Below are 18,322 nucleotides of genomic sequence, written 5' to 3'. Positions count from 1 at the left end.
TTCAGCATTTTCCAGCAGAGGTTTTGGCTTTGTTAACAATTGAGTGCAGGTAGGAGTAGAAGAAGAGAAGGTTGTCGTATTCTCCGCTGTACTCCTCGTCGAGGCAATGCTCGTGGAAGTCCATGAGAAAATAATATATGGCTTCGATAGTAGCTAGATAAGTGTCCGGCTTGCCCTTTTGATGACGCCAGAAACACGTTTTTCTCATCTTCAACTCTACCTGGAGCAAATCTGGGGGAGAAACACGTCAGTCACAACATCGTGAGATCATGGTAAATTCAATTGTGAGTGAATAATCACCAGCAGTCTCGAGTTCTTTGGAAACCCACTCAAATGCAATCTTTCATGATTACCTTGCAGTCTCTCGTCTGTGCTGATCTTATTGGTCTGGTTCCATGTGCTGTCAATGAAGACCACCCTGTGTAGGGGATCCACCTTTGACACTGAGCTTTTTGCTTCATCTGGCGTCCCCGACTCTGAGCTCTCAGACGTGCGTGTGGAACCTTGAACTTGCTCAGTTTTTAACCTCTTTCTGCACGGTTCATCAGCGGAGTCGTGTGACCTGTCATGTAAACACTTCATCATGTCTTGAACTGAGACGGCCCTCGGACCAGGGAATACCAACACCACCTGGAGCGAGCGAAGACGGAGAGGAACGCCATCATGCAAACTGTGCTGGGGCATAAAATGTGTCTCGAACACATGTTTTTACAGTGGGGTGATTTATAAAAGGCTAAATTTAGGAAGCAGAGAACAGGATGTAAACTGTTTGACAGGTGAGGGATAAAGTTGAAGAAGTGAAAACACTAAATCAATTGATTTAAATAAATGAGAAGACAAGAAAAACAATACAAATGTATGGCTTGTGGACTAAACTCATTCAGCTGAAATAACAATCTGATTGCATAAGTGCTGTGAGCTTTGAACTGAAGAATGGAGCTGCAGCAAATAAATCTAAATCTTTTAGAAATGTTTCACTGGTTGTTTGCAGACTGGGTAAAAATCTAAGATTTTTATGCTGAAAATAAACAACGGTACAAAATGCAAAAGATAAGCATTTACAATTTGACTTTAGTGGAGAGCAACAGTTTCAGAACATACGCTTAAATTAGATTTCTGCACTAAAATGAATACAGTTAATTCAACATAGTATCGAGAATTATTGTAAGCAACAATATAAAGAAAAAGACTAATAGATGCCAAAGAAAATGCTAAGTCAGTGATATCAGACATTGGTTCAAAACTAGCAAAAGCCGCTGCATAATAAATACTCAACTACTTCCATTGGTTTTAGTGTAAAGTAAATTCTGAAAGGGAACCATCAGTTTACAAAAGGGGAGTGGCTTAACAAACCAAAAAAACAAAACAAACATTCCTCTTAATAAAATGGTCAGGTATAAAGACTGGACTAAAAACAATGAGTGAAAAAGCAGCCAAAATCCAAAGACAAACTTTGATAGACCTTCAGAAAGCCTGAAGAACTATTGCTCAATAACAAAAAAATTGCTTTCATCTTGGAAGAAAAAATGGTGAGTGACTCAAGACTGTTGTATAGTGAGCTCAGTGAAACACACGGGCGCAGCTCCTTTGCGCAATCACCTTTCCTCAGTTTGCTATGGTGTGCTTGTGTAATGTTTTTGTCACTGAGAAAGTTTTTAAACTTACAATGATTCCGACCACTGGATCGGATGAAAATAACAGTTCGCACGATCCCTTTTAGTTCTCGAAGCTTTTAAGTCTTTTTGGTACTAAATACACAGAAAAGTCCAAAAACTACATATGCCGCCCCGCTCTTTATATTATACACTCCAACAAGCCATCCAGCAGGCCTGATGGGATCTTTTGAAGCGCTGTTCTGGCCTGTAGGCCATATGTTTGACACTCATGGATTAGTAGATGAGAGAAAATCACTTTTGATGAGCAATTTAACCTCTGTTTCCAAACAAAACATGCCACATGCTTTTCTGTGTTGTGTCATAGAAAACTGAATATGCTATTTGACTGAGTAGTGAAAACAAGACAAGTGAAGATACAAAAAAGTTTTCTGGGAAGTAATTTCCAGATGAATCAATCATAAACGTAATTGTTAGCTGAAGCCACATAAGGTACAAGGCAGACAGCATGTTTTACAGTTAAATAAACTCCATTCTTTCTTTTAGGATAAAAAACACAACTACAAGGATAAAAAAGAACTAACCTTGTCTTTTTGGTATTCAGGTATGCAGGGGTAAGTATATATTGTGATGTCACTGGGTGCGAGAATCTTGGCGTGGATGGCAGTGCTCTTGCCATCTGTCTCGTTGGGATGCTTGATGATGTCTATCTTCACAGGAAGCTGAGTGTAACACACAGTGTGTAAAGTCAGGTCGAGGGGAGAGTTGGATTTCAGCAACATCATGCCAAAATATTTAACGTTAAATAATTTTAAAAAAAGGCATTTTGCAACCAATTAAGACAATGGTGAAGGCCTCTGTTAAAAGACAAAGCAGGTGAGTCCTAACCTCCTACAAACCTTCACTGTGGGGACATCTTGCAGGCTCATGCCCACTAAGGAGCAGCATGTGTAGCAGAAGAACATCCTCGAGCCTCCACATTTAGAGCACTTTAACCTGCCCCTTTGCTGTGCTTCCTCTAGCACTGCATGTGATGCCAATTTGAGCCCCTGGAGCTGCTGACTGGGAAGCTCACGGGAGTCGGATGAATCAGAGGCCAGTGTTTTTTCCCGGCAACTGGGATGATGACGCTGGTCCTGATCCAGGCCGCTCATTTTTGCTCTGTTGACAGACTTGTCTTGGAGCACAAGTACACTCATAGCTGATGAAGAATAACAGAGCAAATAATGCCAATATTAGCAGACATAAATAATCTAACATTTACAAAGACGTAAACTCAAAGGACACAATAACATGGAAAAAGCTAAGAGTTCATTAAAATTGTGCGTGACTGGTAATGATTAGATTGGAAAATTTGTTGCTGTGATAGTACGGTGCAGCTTGAATGCTTTTCATCTAAAAAATTTCATAAAACAGAGCATTGTAACTCTTGGAATGAGTAAATCTTTTAAAAATAATGTTTCATTTAACTATTTTATTGTAGCGTCTTATGATTTTACATTGGCCAGATTAGAAGCTAGTATAAATTAATACGAGTGGCAAGATCATCATGTTAGTTCTGCAGTTCTGGTAACTGAATAAGATCACATTATATGACATTACCCATTTCTGGTTCAAATATGAACACGTCAAATTCCCAAACGTCACATTGTGAGCACAGTCACTGAGATAGAAGTTCTTAGAAAACAGAAAACCATAAATCTTGTTAATGGAAATATCTAATTAGTCAATCACATAGCAGTAACATAATCCATTTAGGATAGTAGACATGGTTCCAGAGGACATGAAGAGAAGATGAGATGAAGTTCAAAGCAAGCATCAGAAAGAAGGAGAAACCCATGGCTGTTGATGCCAGATGGGCTAATCTGAGCTACTGGGGTTTAAAGACAATAGGAAGAAAAGTGTCAGTTCTGTAGGTGAAAATGTCTTGTTGCTGCCAGAGGTGAGAGGAGAATGGCCAGATTGCATCAATCTGATCGCAAGGCAAGAGTAATTCATTAACCACTCGTTACAACCAAGGAATGCAGAGAGCATCTCTGAAGAAACATGTTGATGACTACAGTAGCAAAGGACCACATCAGGTGCTGCTCCTGTCTGCTAAGAACAGGAGACTGAGGCAACAACTGGTAAAATTGAAGACTGGAAAAATGTTGCATGGTCTGAGTCTCAATTTTCAAATGGTAGAATCACAATTTGGCAAAAACAGCATGAGAGCATGGATCCATCATGCATTGTATTAACAGTACTGGTATTGGTGTAATGGTATGGAGAAGATATTCTTGGCAAACTGGCCAATCTGTAGCGACTGTGAATCAAAAGTTTACATCACCTTGATGAATCGATGACACGTAGAATTAACGCACCTCTGAAGATTAAACTAGCAGGGTGTGCCTAATCAAGGGGCCAGTGATTGTATGTACATACTGTTGAATTTCTGATAAACATGGGGGATCGTAAGCATCAGCTAATGGGGAAACGCTGGTGTCCGAGTGTAGCGCGTTTGCTAAATACAGATTAGTAATTAGCACATGGATAAACAACATGAAACGTTGCTCTCTTTAACCTCTCTCTAGCGCAGTGAGATGTGATAGAGCAGAAACCGTACACCTGCAGCTTGCAGTTACTTTTCTTTGAAACCACAGACAGTATAAAAGAGTCAGTATTTTACACTGCCCATGCTTCAACATAGTGGAGCTAGCTTCTGTTAGCAAGCGTCACGTTTCCTCAGCCCCCGCTGCTAGCGTTAACAGACACAAGTCAAAAAGTCTAGTTAAGAGGAGCGAAGATCAAATGAAGACGGATGCACTGTTGTGCACTGTTAGCTCAACCGGGTTCACTAGCTTAGCTACAAAAAGAAGTCCCATTATAAAAGTGCCTACCAATGAAGTGCACAACGGCATGAGCGTCTTCTTCTACGCCGGAAGCACAGCTCCGTGTGAAGGAAATGCTGGGTAGTTACCTGTCGCTAAGCAACGAATGTGCTACTCGGTGCCCTTTGGGGGTGTTATGGCAGGCGATTTATAAATATATATTTATAGATGGTTAATTTTCAAAATGTATCAAAGTAAAGTGAATAAATGAGTGTGCTTTAATCCAGTAAAATAAAATTACGAAGTTAGATTTAAGTTACTCATACTAGCAGCCAATGAACGTCAACTCTCGCTCTTATGTATTTCGGTAAACGTTAGAAAGAAATTTTTTTTTTCTTAAAATAAAACACAGTTTATGATCATGTAAACCTCTAGATTTTAAATGTACAAGTTAAATTACAAGTTTAATATTAGACACACACTGTGTATTGTGATGCTTTTTGTTGCATTTAAAAATACAACATTTTAGGCAATTTAAAAAGAGTTGTGCATAGTTCTCAAAAATATTTAAAATAATATATTAAAAATAACCTTAAAGAAAAATCCTTAGAGACTCTGCTTATTCTTATGAATCTGGTCCGTGGCAATAATTACAAATTCCAAAAAGCACACATTTTGCTTGGAGCAAAAAATAATTTGCTACCAGGAAATATTCAAAGTATGTTTTCTGTAGAGAACATAGCTGTAATTTAAGGGGTTTTAGCAACTTCAAAACTATATTAATGTGTGTACTACCAGAAAATGTTTTAGTGTTTACGAGTCAAAATCTGGAACAGGTTGAGTGTGGAAGCAATTCAAAAACAGAAATAAAGGTAGAGATTTTCCTGATATAGAAAAAGATATTTGGGTTTTAGTATATATCTGTATATCTCTATTTGTAAACACACAATAATATGGTAATATTTTGGTAAATGGATTGGATCTTTGTAGCACTTTTCAGCTCTATCTGAGCACTCAAAGGACTTTATCCAGCTTGCCTCATTCACCCTTTCATACAAGTACTATTTGTATACATATGCGGTTTCTATCTAATATTTACACATGCTCATACTGAGATTATTTCATCAGAGATGAACTTGGAGTTAGTATCACACCCAAGGGTATTTGGCATGTAAACTGGAGAAGGCAGGAATTGAACCACCAACCTTCTGATAATTAGATGACCTGCCTGACATCCTGAACTACAACTACAGCCGCCTGACCCTTGCATAGTGTACATATTCTGTGTAACAAAAATAGTAACAACAATAATTTATTATAGTTGTTGATGTTAACACAGAAGCTTAATAAATAACTGATGAATTATGATATAAGGAATTGCACAAGTTTTGCCCCTGTACACCACCCTTTAAAACCAAATAATCAAGCTGTGATTGTGCAGGCTGCCAGCTTCAGTTCAAGGGGTTTGACTAAAACCTTTGTATTAACTGTAAAAATTACAGACTTTTTATACACCACCTACTCTCCATTTTCACAGTCTCAAAAGTTTGGACAGCAGAATGATAAGCTGTTTAGAAGCCGCATCCCTCCTCCTTTCATGGCAGTTTACACAGACTGCCCAAACTGCCCTTTCATGGCAGTTTGGGATTGAAGTTGCTTTTAGTAGTTTTTAACTGGAACTCTCAATATGACGTCAAATTAATGTTTATGAAAGCGATGGTGGCTAAATATCTAAAAAAGCAAAGTTTAGGAGTGGCCAAATCAACAATCTGGTGCATTCTTAAAAAGAAGAAATGCACCAAAGAATGCAGAATTCTTTCCTTGGTTAAGAAAAACTCTGTCACAACATCTAACTGAATGAAGATTACTTGGGGAGCTAGGTGTTTCTAGGTGTATAGGCCTACAGATAAGACAGGTTTTCATTAATGTAAATACAGATGATTTACAACTAGGTGCAAACCACTAATTAACCTCAAGGACATGAAGGCCAGATTCGATTTTGCAAGAAGACTGTCATGGTCCTGAGTCTTTGACCCAGGTTTTTGAGTTTGTTTAGGCTTGCTGTTCTTTCTTTGGGAATATTGAGATTTTAATATTCAGTTTTGATAGTCTCTGAGTTTTGTTACTTGTATGTCTAGTTTTTGGTTCTTGTTTAATTTCATTCTCTTTCGTGTCTGTCTTAGTCTCACCTCTGTGTGTCCTTCCCAGTGTCCCCAGTGTGTAGTCGATGAAGTCTGTTTATGAATGTCAAGTTCGATCTCTGTCCTTCGCTCTCTCTTTGTCTTTCGCTCTGTCTCGCTCCCTCTACCATGACCGCAACATCTAAAAGAGCCGGCGCAGTTCTGGGAAAAATCTTTGGACAGATGAAACCAAGATGAACTTTTATTAGTTATCATCATGATGGGATGAAAAAAGAATGGAGAGGGAGGGAAATAGCTCATGATCCAAAGCATACCACATCATCTGTCTTTCCTAGATAGATCGACTGAAAGATTGATAGACAGAATTACCTTCATGCTTATGATGAGTGGATGTAAACTTAGGACTGCACATTTATTTAGGGGATTAATTAGAAATATTTCCCAGCACAGTGATGATTTTTGCATTTTAGTAGTTTGTTTTGTTTGGTGGTGTTGTTGTAGGGCACAATAGTTTGAAAACCAGTGGCGCTTTTTACTTCAGTTACATGGTACTAACCCAGTGAATTACTCCTTGGTATGTCAAATACTAATTTATATTGTAATCACTGTGTGGTCTCATTTGGCACCGATTTAATTTACTTCTCAGTAAAAGTGTGATGCTGCAGCGAGTTGCTGGAGGTCCTGATCTTGTTTCATAATAATCTGGTGGTCTGGGGATTCCGTGCAAAGAGCTGCAAATACAGAATTCCCCAGGTTGCATAACAACAGATTTCCTCCAGGGAAACAAAGTTTTACAGCCCTGAGATGTATCAAGTTCAACTGAGTGTTCCCTCTCCCCCTCCTTCAGGGCCTCCCCTTTCTCCCGCAGCCCCAAGTCCACTGCTTCACTTTGTACGAGACTCTCTAATGTCTCTCCCTGTTACTCTTCACTCAAATTAGTAACTTTCCCCCTATTCTTCTTTTCCCTATTGCACTGTTCAAAGCGACTGTCAGACACTGCAATTGTCTGCATATGGTGCTTGTAATGTGGTGCACATGTTGCTTTCTGTGCATTCACTTTCACAATGATGCTGCTGACTTGAACAACAGTAATTACAGCTAGTTAGTTACCCGTTCTCTGTTTCAGAACTACTGTTATTATCTGGTAATATAGAACTTTGATTTCAGATTTAAGTTTTTAATTTGACTGTAAATTATCACGACTGGGGATGATTGAACAATATTGATGGACAACATATTCGGCTGAATGTCAATTTATTTGCACACATGATATTTATATTTGTATTAATAGTGATGGTAATAATATTACAGGGCACTGTTTTTTTTTAATGGGAAGTGACTTTGTCCTTATGTTCCTTACTTGCAAGAGTTTTGCAAGTAAGGATTTCAGTGATTTTTGATTTCAGAAATAAAGAGTCTTGGAACACTGTGTAAGCTGTAAGAATTTATGTCCGATGTGCCTGTGTTGCATCTTTTTTCTTGGACGTCTGCAGCTTCACGTCTGTGACAATCTTCTCTCTTTCTCGTTGGCTTTGGCTTCTCCTCATCCTGCTGGGAATACGCAGCCTTGAGTCTGAAATGTGTTTACATTTTGAGTATGTTACAAATTATCTGCTAAGACTAACTTTGCGTGACTTGGCAGAAGCCTTCACCTTGCTCAGATGTTGTTTGGGTCAAACGTTTTTTTACAGGGTTCCACTCTCATTTTGACTGTCTTTATCTGACAAGGGTTTTCCAAGCCAGATGTGAACCCAGGAAAAAGTTAAAACTCACTATGCTGATGTCTGTCTGTGGGCCTGCACACATGTGCTCATATGAGTGTATGCATGAACGTGTGGTGTAGGCACCTTGCCAACATGTCCGCAATATTTTTCTCAACTGGGAAGAATTCACCTTTTCATAATACAGCAGAAAACCAGAGGCAATTACCTAAACAATCTGACAACATTAATGTATTTTTAAAAAAATCTGCTATTGTATATTAATAGTTCTGTTATATCTTAACCTCTCTTATCAGGTTAACTGATGTTATATTGTGCATCAAGGATTGTCCAAGGACATTCAAAATGTTCCCTTGCAGTGTGTTTGTCTTTAATCTACTTAAAGATATCAACATATTTTATTATGCTACTTAATATCCCCAGGGTACTATAGAAATATTAGAGTCTGAAACTGAGTGCTTCTTGTGCAATGTGTCCTTTCAGGATTGTGCTGTTTTCAGTAAGAACAGACTAGAACAATCCCCAAAGACATTTAAGCTCAAACTCACAGCAAAATGCATTTTCTACAGTTTTATCAGTAATTAAAACAAGGCCTGAGTAACACATATTTAAGAGTTGTGCCTGAAAGCATATATATGTGCTTTCTGACTCAGTCCTCATTTCTTTCTTTTAAGTCACTTAATGTTTCCCTGAGAATCATTCAAGCTTAAAAATGCATGTAATACTTGTAACCCAAAGGTAAAACCAGTATTATGTCAACATTTATTAGAAAACTTAGTAAAGAACCTGTTTTAATCTTTATCTTTTATATCTTTAGGTTCTTTGTTATGAGCAGTCTGTCATACATGAAACATAATTTTTTGTAGTAACAATGTGGTTCCCAAAGAGCTATTAGTTGAGAACATGCCGTATCTTGGTATGGTGTGCCTTAGATGGTTAATTTTCAAAATGTATCACAGTAAAGTGAATAAAAGAGTGTGGGTTAGTCCAGTAAAATAAAATGGCAAAGTTAGGGTTAACTCAAATAAATTTAAGAAAAAAGGTGTTGGACAAAATAGAAGCAAGGGAAACAGGGAGAAAAGGCTGAGTTTTGCCAAATTACACAAGAACTGGAAACAAAATCAGTGGCATCAGGTCTGATAGAGTGATCATTAATATGTCTACAGCCATCTGTAAAACACAGTGGAGGCTCTGTCATGGTGTTGGGGGTCTTGTCACAACTAATGAAACTACAAATGCAGAAAAATGCTGTCAAATTTTGACCCACCATGTAAAACCACCTGGACAGTGCTTGATTGTCATTATTTTTCATCATGACAGTGATCAATAACACATTGCCCTTGCAGTAAAAGCACCTGGATAGAAAAAGACACAATGGAGCACTATCAGTCATGAATTGACCTCCCCAGAGCCCGAACCTCAACATTATTGAAGCAATGTGGGATCATCTTGACAGAGAACAGAACAAAAGGCAGCCAACATCAAAGAAGAGCTTCCTATTCCTAACTAACTATTACTGAAGACTACTTAAAGAAAGGACAGAAAAGTAGGCCCAAGAGAGTTCAGGGTGTGTTTGAAGAATACAGGTGGTCATACCAAATATTGACATTCATGCTCCGTAGAATTGTACAAACCTTTTTCATCTTATATACTGTATTTATATATATGTTTGCATGCGCTTCGAAAAATACCTGAACCTGTTTCCAATTTTCCTAGCAGGATATAAAGAAATGAGGGTGGGTCGGGACTTTTGCACAGGAGTATAAATAGATAGATATGACATGTAATGAAGGTGTGCTGACAAAAGACAGAATATTAGGCAAGATAACTTTCTGTAAAGTATCTCTGTTTCTATTCTGAATATGTAAGTAGGTCATTGCTTTTTTTCTCTCTCCAAAGTTTACTTCCTGAATTTATTTGACCATTTATACCCCCTGGTGGACAAAAACAAAACAAAACAAACAAAACCTGAATACAGTGTGCAATACTTTATTTCCACTGTTGCACAGTAAAAGATCCAAGTGGGTTACATTGAAAGAAAACGGGACACCTTAACATACAACATATATTTTACGTAAATAAAACAAATAACTTACACCCATAAATAACAAGGTACTGTAGTGATATAGTTAGTACTGAGATATTGCAGTGATATCATGAAGAGAGAGCTGGCCTAGAAGTTAAAAGTTACAACTATTTGACGAGTGTGGTGAAAATAAATACATCTCCTGGTGTATTTCTGTCTTTTTCATGCTTAGTAAAATGGGAATGATCCGTAACCTAAAGATAACATCTGTAAAAATAAATATCATAATCTTTTAGTGTACAGGATTGTTCACTCTGATAGAAAAAGATTACATAACACATGCATTTATTATGGTGTTCACTTTGTGTTTTCATCTGGGTATCTTTTAGCAGCATCAGCAGCAGAATATTTGAGCATTTCAAAGTCACACCCTAAGGCAGAGGGAGTTGGCGAGCATCTACAGTGCATATGGTTGGAACCTGCCAGTCAGTAGCAGCCTTTTTGTGTGGACTTTGCATGTGTTGGATTGGTTTTCGTCTGACATTCCCAAGAAAAAAACAAAAAAACGAACCAAACAGGAACAAGTGTAAGGTTAATAGGTGACTCTAAATTGGCTTTAGGTGTGAGTATGAATATGTATGCCTCCAGCTCGCTTTACAGGATGGTTGATAAATGGATGCCCTGTGTGGTCTGAGCACCATGAGGGGAAAAGAAAGAAAGAAAGAAAGAAAGAAAGAAAGAAAAACAAGTCCTGCTTGCTTCAGCACATCATGGTCAAGCTTATTGTGGACTATTCTGGTGATCATACGATTGTCCTCACCTGGCTGAATGTAGCTCATCGCTGAACAAGATACAACACAGGACTGTACTGCATCGTATAATTTATATTTGTATTGTATTGTATAGTTTTACTGTATTATATAGAAACACTTTTATAAAGAAGTATTGTTATTCAATTCAAAACACCAATAATATAGAATAGCTTTCATGATATTTCCAGAATTCCTGTTTCAACTTAGTAAAACTGTAAAAAAAACTGTTTTGGTGCTCAAATTGAACTTTCTGTTTTCTGTTTTAAAAATGAGAACATTTTGTAAAACAGGTCCTGGCTCATCTGCAACTGGAGTGAAAGTGGAGTGTATTCAAGTGTCTGTTAGCACGTATAGCATGACTGAATCCACAGATATTTTGCAGATAAGTTCTTTGATTTTTCAGTCTACTCTCCTCTCCTCTGCCTTGCATTTCATAGGGATGAAATGAGATGCAGTGTGCTCCCTCCTGGTCTTCTTCCCTCTCATGGGCTTTCCCTTTTGTGACAGGGCTATGAACATTTCTTTTTTTGTCCACTTGGCCGAGGAGTAAGCATTGAAGTAGTTTTCTAGGAAAACCTCCTTAAAGTTGCAGTTGTCGTTGTAGATCCTCTGTAATGGAAACACATCAAGCCATTAATATGATTAAGTAAACGCTCTGAACTGTTTGTTTTATTTCTGCATGATTTAAATTAGCTGACAACAGCATATGACTTTCCTCCCTGTGGAAAAATATTACCTTTCCTTGCAGCTGTCCAGCTTTGTTCATAGAAATATAATACTGGCTTTTTACGCCTTTTATAGCCAGTATGCCTCCCTCGGACACTGTCCTGATTTCTAGGATACCTGCCGGACAGTCAGAAAAAGGAGGCATGTTACAGGAGAGATAAGGCGCTGTCATCATCCAGCTTTTACTCTGGCTCCAGCTCCACATACATCTTCATTAGCAAACGAGGTGGAGGTTCCTGTGATTAATCAGTCTGTGGTCTCTCTGACTTTATCCAAGCTTTGTTAAGTGGCCTGGGTGGCTTTTACACAAACCACAACCTATGCCATAGCACATATGGGAAACAGATTAGGGCTCTCTTCCCCAGGGACTGAGAAAACTACCTTCTTGCGTGTGCTTTAGACCTGGCATTTAAAGCCTGCTTTTCAAATCTGTGGGAGGGTAAACACATTTATTCTTCCCAATGTGCCATGTTGAAAGGATGGAATTTTTAAAGTATTTAAACACAGAAAATCAAATGATGTAAACAGCAAATTTCTTTGCCCAGAGTTCCAAAACAGGAGATCTTTCGTGAATATTTGAAATGATTACATTATTGGGTAAAGTGAAGTAGATGTTTAGTTATCTTGTAGGACTTTAGCCGAAAATGTAACTTAAAAAAAAAAAAAAATCATGTCATGTCAACAGGCTGCACCAATTATCAGTTCATAAATCAAATATCCATAACATTGACCTTTGGTAAAAACATTGCCATCATATATATGAAAAATCCTTTGCATGCTGTAAACATATGATGTTTCTGTTTAAAAATAGCGAATGGTGAGATGTGGCAGTGGCAGCAAAATTAAAATAAATAGAGAAATGTGCTTTTTACAGACTGGCAATCTGGTTCAGAGCTCGTGTTTTTAGGCAATTCAAAACCTTGTTGATTTTTTACATACTCTAGAAATTCTTTCATTTGATAGGCAGAGGGGAAAGTAGGGGGAAGAGGTCTATTAAAGCTCTTTAGGCTGACACTGAGCATGCCACATTTGAGTGTTTGCTAGATCACAAACAGATGGGATCTCCCAATCTTGGAATGTTGTTTGTGCTTTTCTTGCTCTTGATATCTGACTTAATACTACTGACCTTTAACTGTTTACTCATATTTATTTAACCCCGCTTTTAGGTCCCCCCCGGCTTCTACTTATTTCAGAGGCAATCTCGAAAGTTCAGTTTAACACTATAAAAGCTACAACCTCATTTGTAAACCTGTTTACAGACTCAGAGTCAGCCAAACGTTTGTTTAATCCACATATATTGGTGGGATTTATCGATGCAACTGCATGCTTGTCGTCTGAGAGCATCATCCCCGTAATGTAACGTGCAACAGCTCCAGTCGTTTGGTGTACTGTGGAAAGATGGATCACATTTTTACACGCATATTGTAAACATTTTGGCTCTGATGCAAAAGCCTCACAAGCTGTCCTCAGTTGAAACAGATTTGCCATCACTCGCTGCCACTGGCTAAGTAAACTACTTTGTGGATAATCCCTAAGTCTACTTTCTGAGCACTGTTGGACCTCAGTGTTTACATTCATTGCGAAATGTGCTCCAGACATAACTTTCACGGAATATTGTTAAATGTGGAGTTAGCTTCAGACTAAACACCTTGTAGTTTCACAGAGGTGCAAGTTTAGCAAATTGATTCCATTTAGCTTTCATTTTTGCTGCAAAATACTGCAGGATTTAATCAGGTAATATGTATTTTACTTCGACATTCATCAAATTCGATTTAGAAATGCTTTATTTATCCCCAAAATTGAGCCTTTTCTTCTCGTGAGTTTACTGACCTAAGGTATTTGTCATGTTTTGGCTGCGGTAACACAGTGATTTTCCATCTTTTGGGAAGAAAGCATTTCTAATTCTAATTCTAAATTGCAATGAATTTAGTTGGGTGGCCGTAGAGTATGGTGCAGCCAGTCTACTATGCTACGATTGCTCTGACTCAGCAGAGAACTGTGCCAAAACATATGTCTTTACTTTTATTAGGTTATTTTCCTAGAAGTCCCTGTTTTCCACCTGCTGTTTAGAAATTATTTATTTCCAGCTTGTTGTTTGTCTGACTTTCTGTGAGGGTTAACATACCTTTTATCAGTATGGCCTCATTTTGCTTGAACCACAAAAAAAAATATGATTTTTATCTTTTACTGAAAACAAAAAACAAAACACTACAATGTAATATAATAAATCATAAAAACAAAGATGAATTTACTAAAAGTGACCTGATATTTGTGTTAGAGGTACAAAGCAAACGTTTCTCATTTTGGTCTCCTATTTTTCTTTTCTGTCTTTGTAATAAAAGACTTTTTGCAATCAGCTTTTAAGGATTTCTTGTTCGCTGCAATCAAAAACATAAATCGCGGATTTATTCCATGTACATCTGCACCATGCTGCTTTCATCAAAGAACTTTGTGTGCTTTTAGCGTGCGACTGTCAGCCGCATATGGGCGTATCAGTTTTTCAGTCTTTCATTGCCAGTTGTTGCACAAGCATCTTTTCCATGAGGCATCTCTCTTTCAAGCCAACATTCCAGCCACGGAGGCACTGTCAGATAGGAGGAAATGATAACTACTTAAAACATCCTCACCATGACACAGAGACTCCTCGTACTATCTCACAACCTTTGAGAAAATGTTGGCCCCTGAGCAACAATTCAAACAAGTAGGTGTGTCAAAAAGCACTTATCACGGTTAGCAAATAAAATGTGTCATTAAGTAGTTAGATGGTAATCATTATTTTAAAATATTTGGCTTCTAATTTTAGAAAAGAATAAGTTTGGGCTGGACACAGTGTGGTTGCTGTCTCTGTGTTTGATCTCAGCAGCCAACCACAGATCCATTACAAAATTTGATTTTTCCATTGCTAATATTCTCTCCCACTCTTTTCCCTGATAACTCATTCTGGCGCTCTGAGTACTGAGAGTAAATCAGGCAGAACAAATGTGAATCTGTGTGAGTCTCAGGTCATAAGTCTCCAAGACCCTTCAGTTTACTTCATTACAGCCTGTGCTGTAATTTAACCCATCAAATCTCCCACCTGCTCCATTTTACCTGTCACTTTGGCTGCTCTAACAGAGACACATGACTTATTAACAGAGTAATAGCAGTCAGATTCACATACATTTTGGCAAATGCCTATAGATATATAGTGGGACCTATAATAAACGTTTGGTCTACACAAAAAGAGCGATGCTTACTGTAGCAGTTGGTAGAGTCTTGAGTACCATTGATATTGCCGGAGTCATCAATAGTTAGGAACCACTGCGTGCCACTGAACAGTTGTCGTATGCGCACATCTCCTCCCTCCATATAGTCATAATTCCTGGTGTGGCGCTCATGTTTGGAGCAGTTCATGATGGCGGCAAGTTGTTCTGGGGTGCAGTCACTGTAGACTACACACACACTGCCAAACAGAAAGATTGCATGCAGGTACAGTCCCGGGAACAGATTTTGAAGGTTCCATGTCAGCATCCATTTGCGCATTATAATACAATGCAGTGGGGATCAGTGAACAACATACTGAAATACAAGATAGAGATCTGTGCGTCGTTCCTCAGCTCAGGGATCTTCTGACCCCTCACTTGTGACCTGCTGGTTTTCGTTACTGCAGCACTGCTTCCTGGCGGGGAGGTGAGACAGAGTGGCTGTAGAGGAAGCAGGTTGGCAGAAGTTGGCTGATTGTATCACGAGATTATGCCCCTCTTTTAAACTTCAGTGACGGCGCACATCTACTGCTCCATCTTCTTGTCCCTCAAGGGGCATTGTAGTCCAGTTCAGGAAATATTATGCAGAATATCACTGTAATAAAGAAACAATGCATTTTAATACTTACATACAAGATTACATTTTCAATCAACTTTCAAAATAGCTTCTGGTTTTCTGTGTTTACACAAGTATGTTTTGTACATTCCCAAGCAGTAAATCAAAATTTGGGTGATGCAGATATACATCTCCCTCTCATGGATCCAGAGCATGAAATATTGCATCACTGGTGCTGTCTATAATTCCTGTACATACATACATAATTTGAAACAAGCAAAATATATAGCTTTAATTGTAACAAACAAATCTGTATTGTAATGACTTACATGTGCTCTGAGTGGTGACAGGAGTTGGCAGAGGTGCGCTCCCTTTCAGCAAGAGTTTTAATTTGAAGGCTCTTTAGATCTACAGCTGCAGTCTCAGTGGTAAACCAGACCCAGTGATGCAGAAAAGTTAAGCACGAACTGGGAGCTTCTGTGAATTCCCATGGATGTTTCTCGGATTCTGGCAGACTGACTCTGTGCATCGTCCACTGTCGTTGTGCACTCTGCTTAGATAAATGCCTCCTGCTGACCTCACTTGAGAGCAATTAAATCCCAACCAGTCAGCTGTCCCTGGCTGATATGCAATGAAGAAACACCCTCTGCCTGCCTCTCACTGTCACTCAACCACCAGACATGAGAGGGAGCTATAAACTCTTGGAAGACTGAAATCACAAGTACTTTAAGAACATTTGCATGCTCACTCACTCTTGCAGACTCACTCTTGTTACAACCCTTCTGTCTTGTCCAAGAAACATCTTGTGCTTAAATAGACTTGCACTGTGCGTGCCACAGATCTCAGACTGACTCACATTTATTTTATTGACGGTTACAATATTCGCTGTAATGACAAACCTCAAAAGAATTTCTTTCCTATTCAATTTAAATGTCATAATTAATTTGCGGTTTTACTCGGCTGCATTGGATCACTGGTAAGGGGTTTACTGATTGAAGTTAAAAAAATAAAAACTTCAAAGAAGTCCTTTAGTTTTCTTTCTTTTTGAGTCTTAAAGTGGCTAAGGTTATGACTGGCAGGTATCCGTCCAAGCAAGAAAAACAGAAGACGTAACAACTCAGAAGCAGTCGTCTCAGTGTCAAGGGTCATACACTCTTTCACTTTTTAAGTTTGTATTTAAAGCCATAAACTATTGCCTTGCATGCCTGGTGTTTTCCAGGACGCACAACTTCAAAAGTTTATATGGGCCCTAATGATGCGCTCCCCTGGGGAGCTCAGGCCTGCAGCTTGAGAGAGTGGGACCTCTGGTCGCAGCAGGTTTCCTTCTTATCTCTAAACTGGCAGTTGTAAAGACCTCATTCTTTCCTGTTCATCTGTCCCCTCTATCACCTCAGAGACAATTTGAGTTGTGTTTTTTTTCAGTACACGCGCCAAGAAAATATTACTTAATCTGTTACAAACACCAGAAAAACAGACATTAAAATAAATGCTAAATGCCCAATCTATATAAATCAACATGAACAGACATATAATTCCACAACATTCTATATATTTTTTCAGGTCATCTGAAGACTGTGAAGTTTACAGGATCCGTGTCTATAAAATCCCAAGGTTCTCATGGTGGGTGGATCTGTGTTGTCTGGGCAGGTAGCACCTGGTACGTCCCCCTGAGGCAGAGTGTGTCCGTGAGAGGAACCAGACAAGGTGTTCCCAAGACTCCTATGAAAAAAATCCCTTCAAAAGAGAGAAATGACCTTACCTGGAATTTTTAACACGAAGTTTAGAAATGTAGTTGGTGAGCCACAAAATACCAAAAAGATCAATTGTACAGTTAATTCTGCCCCAAGTGAAGATATTGCCATGCTCTTTCTTTAGGCCCTGTTCATATCAGGCTGACTGAGCTCTCGACTTACTGGTGTACAGTCTCACCCTACTTACCTACACGTATTCATCAGCTTCAGCTGAAATGCAAGCAGATCACAATGATGCATATATTAATATCATGGACCTGACTTACCCAAAGGAGCTCAGATTTTAGTTGTTTTGCTTTCATTTCCAAAAGGAGCCAGTTGAAGCGAGTGAGCCATCGGATTAGTATGTCTCCCTGCGGAGGCATTATTGGTGTGTCCAATTTAGCACAGACCCTGTTTCATATCCAGAACATCCTTCAAGGATAACTTATCCAGTCAGACTTGGAAAGACATGATAATCTCTTAAGAAGAGCTTCGCATGGCTCAAGAAACGGAGATTTAACATCTAATATGGAATTGCATGCACTGGAAAATGGAAGGAATAATAGAACCCTCTGCTACCAAGTATTCATACATTTTGCTATTTCAGTAGGTAACCTTTTGGACAATGATTTATTCCACTATCCTTCAACCACAGTTTTACCATTTCATAATTTTTGTATTAAGGTAGGAAGAACAGGAAGATGTTGTAAGAATAGACACTATTTCTAGATTATCATTTGCTTAATCAGTGAAGCCTTTTCTCACTTTTGGCGGTATGAGTGGTGTCACAGAGGTGATGCCTCTGGGACTACAAATGTAAAAGTTTGTGTAAATCTTCCAATGCTCCTGGAATGCCTCATTTACAGTTCATAGCACCATTTAAATGTACTCCACTGTAGAGTTTTTCAAAAGTCCAAATTCACAGGTCAACTGCAGCGTCGC

The 18,322-nt window shown here is 38.6% G+C and overlaps 2 protein-coding genes across 5 annotated transcripts; both read right to left on the bottom strand.

Moving 5' to 3' along the window:
* Position 1: 1 nt before the first annotated feature.
* On the bottom strand, positions 2–4,602 carry dtwd1 (DTW motif tRNA-uridine aminocarboxypropyltransferase 1). Of its 3 annotated transcripts, none has more exons than XM_085273954.1 (5): positions 4,493–4,602; positions 2,513–2,814; positions 2,198–2,335; positions 354–630; positions 2–231 (listed from the first exon to the last, which is right to left on the bottom strand). In XM_085273954.1, exons 2-5 carry the CDS (start codon positions 2,810–2,812, stop codon positions 2–4), a joined length of 945 nt encoding a protein of 314 aa, XP_085130080.1. In that variant the 5' UTR covers positions 2,813–2,814; positions 4,493–4,602. The 3 variants fall into 3 exon arrangements, with proteins under 3 accessions (XP_085130080.1, XP_085130089.1, XP_085130072.1); XM_085273963.1 differs by lacking the exon at positions 4,493–4,602 and adding an exon at positions 3,943–4,445; XM_085273946.1 differs by lacking the exon at positions 4,493–4,602 and adding an exon at positions 3,216–3,895.
* A 5,540-nt stretch (positions 4,603–10,142) lies between these two features.
* Positions 10,143–16,186, bottom strand: fgf7 (fibroblast growth factor 7). 2 transcript variants are annotated; one of them, XM_085280997.1, is made up of 5 exons: positions 15,977–16,186; positions 15,409–15,686; positions 15,086–15,291; positions 11,860–11,966; positions 10,143–11,732 (listed from the first exon to the last, which is right to left on the bottom strand). In XM_085280997.1, exons 3-5 carry the CDS (start codon positions 15,240–15,242, stop codon positions 11,523–11,525), a joined length of 474 nt encoding a protein of 157 aa, XP_085137123.1. In that variant the 5' UTR covers positions 15,243–15,291; positions 15,409–15,686; positions 15,977–16,186; the 3' UTR covers positions 10,143–11,522. The 2 variants fall into 2 exon arrangements, with proteins under 2 accessions (XP_085137123.1, XP_085137113.1); XM_085280987.1 differs by having other exon boundaries at positions 15,086–15,686.
* Positions 16,187–18,322: the final 2,136 nt, after the last annotated feature.

This window comes from Mchenga conophoros, linkage group LG1 (genome assembly GCF_057382185.1).
Source record: "Mchenga conophoros isolate Kocher_MC1m ecotype Shallow Benthic linkage group LG1, M_conophoros_male_GT1.1, whole genome shotgun sequence".
In the NCBI taxonomy this organism is placed as follows: domain Eukaryota; kingdom Metazoa; phylum Chordata; class Actinopteri; order Cichliformes; family Cichlidae; genus Mchenga; species Mchenga conophoros.
This window is presented reverse-complemented; position numbering and strand designations above follow the sequence as displayed.

Excerpts from the sequence above, each read along its gene's own strand:
- fgf7 (XM_085280987.1), bottom strand. The coding sequence starts at position 15,371 with ATGCGCAAATGGATGCTGACATGGAACCTTCAAAATCTGTTCCCGGGA. Across the intron at positions 11,967-15,085 it reads AGACTCTACCAACTGCTACA|GTATCCTAGAAATCAGGACA; the intron begins GTAAGCATCGCT and ends ACTGTCCGGCAG. Across the intron at positions 11,733-11,859 it reads CTGGACAGCTGCAAGGAAAG|AGGATCTACAACGACAACTG; the intron begins GTAATATTTTTC and ends TTTCCATTACAG.
- dtwd1 (XM_085273946.1), bottom strand. Across the intron at positions 2,336-2,512 it reads AAGATGTCCCCACAGTGAAG|CTTCCTGTGAAGATAGACAT; the intron begins GTTTGTAGGAGG and ends TGTTACACTCAG. Across the intron at positions 631-2,197 it reads CTGAATACCAAAAAGACAAG|GTGGTGTTGGTATTCCCTGG; the intron begins GTTAGTTCTTTT and ends CGCTCGCTCCAG.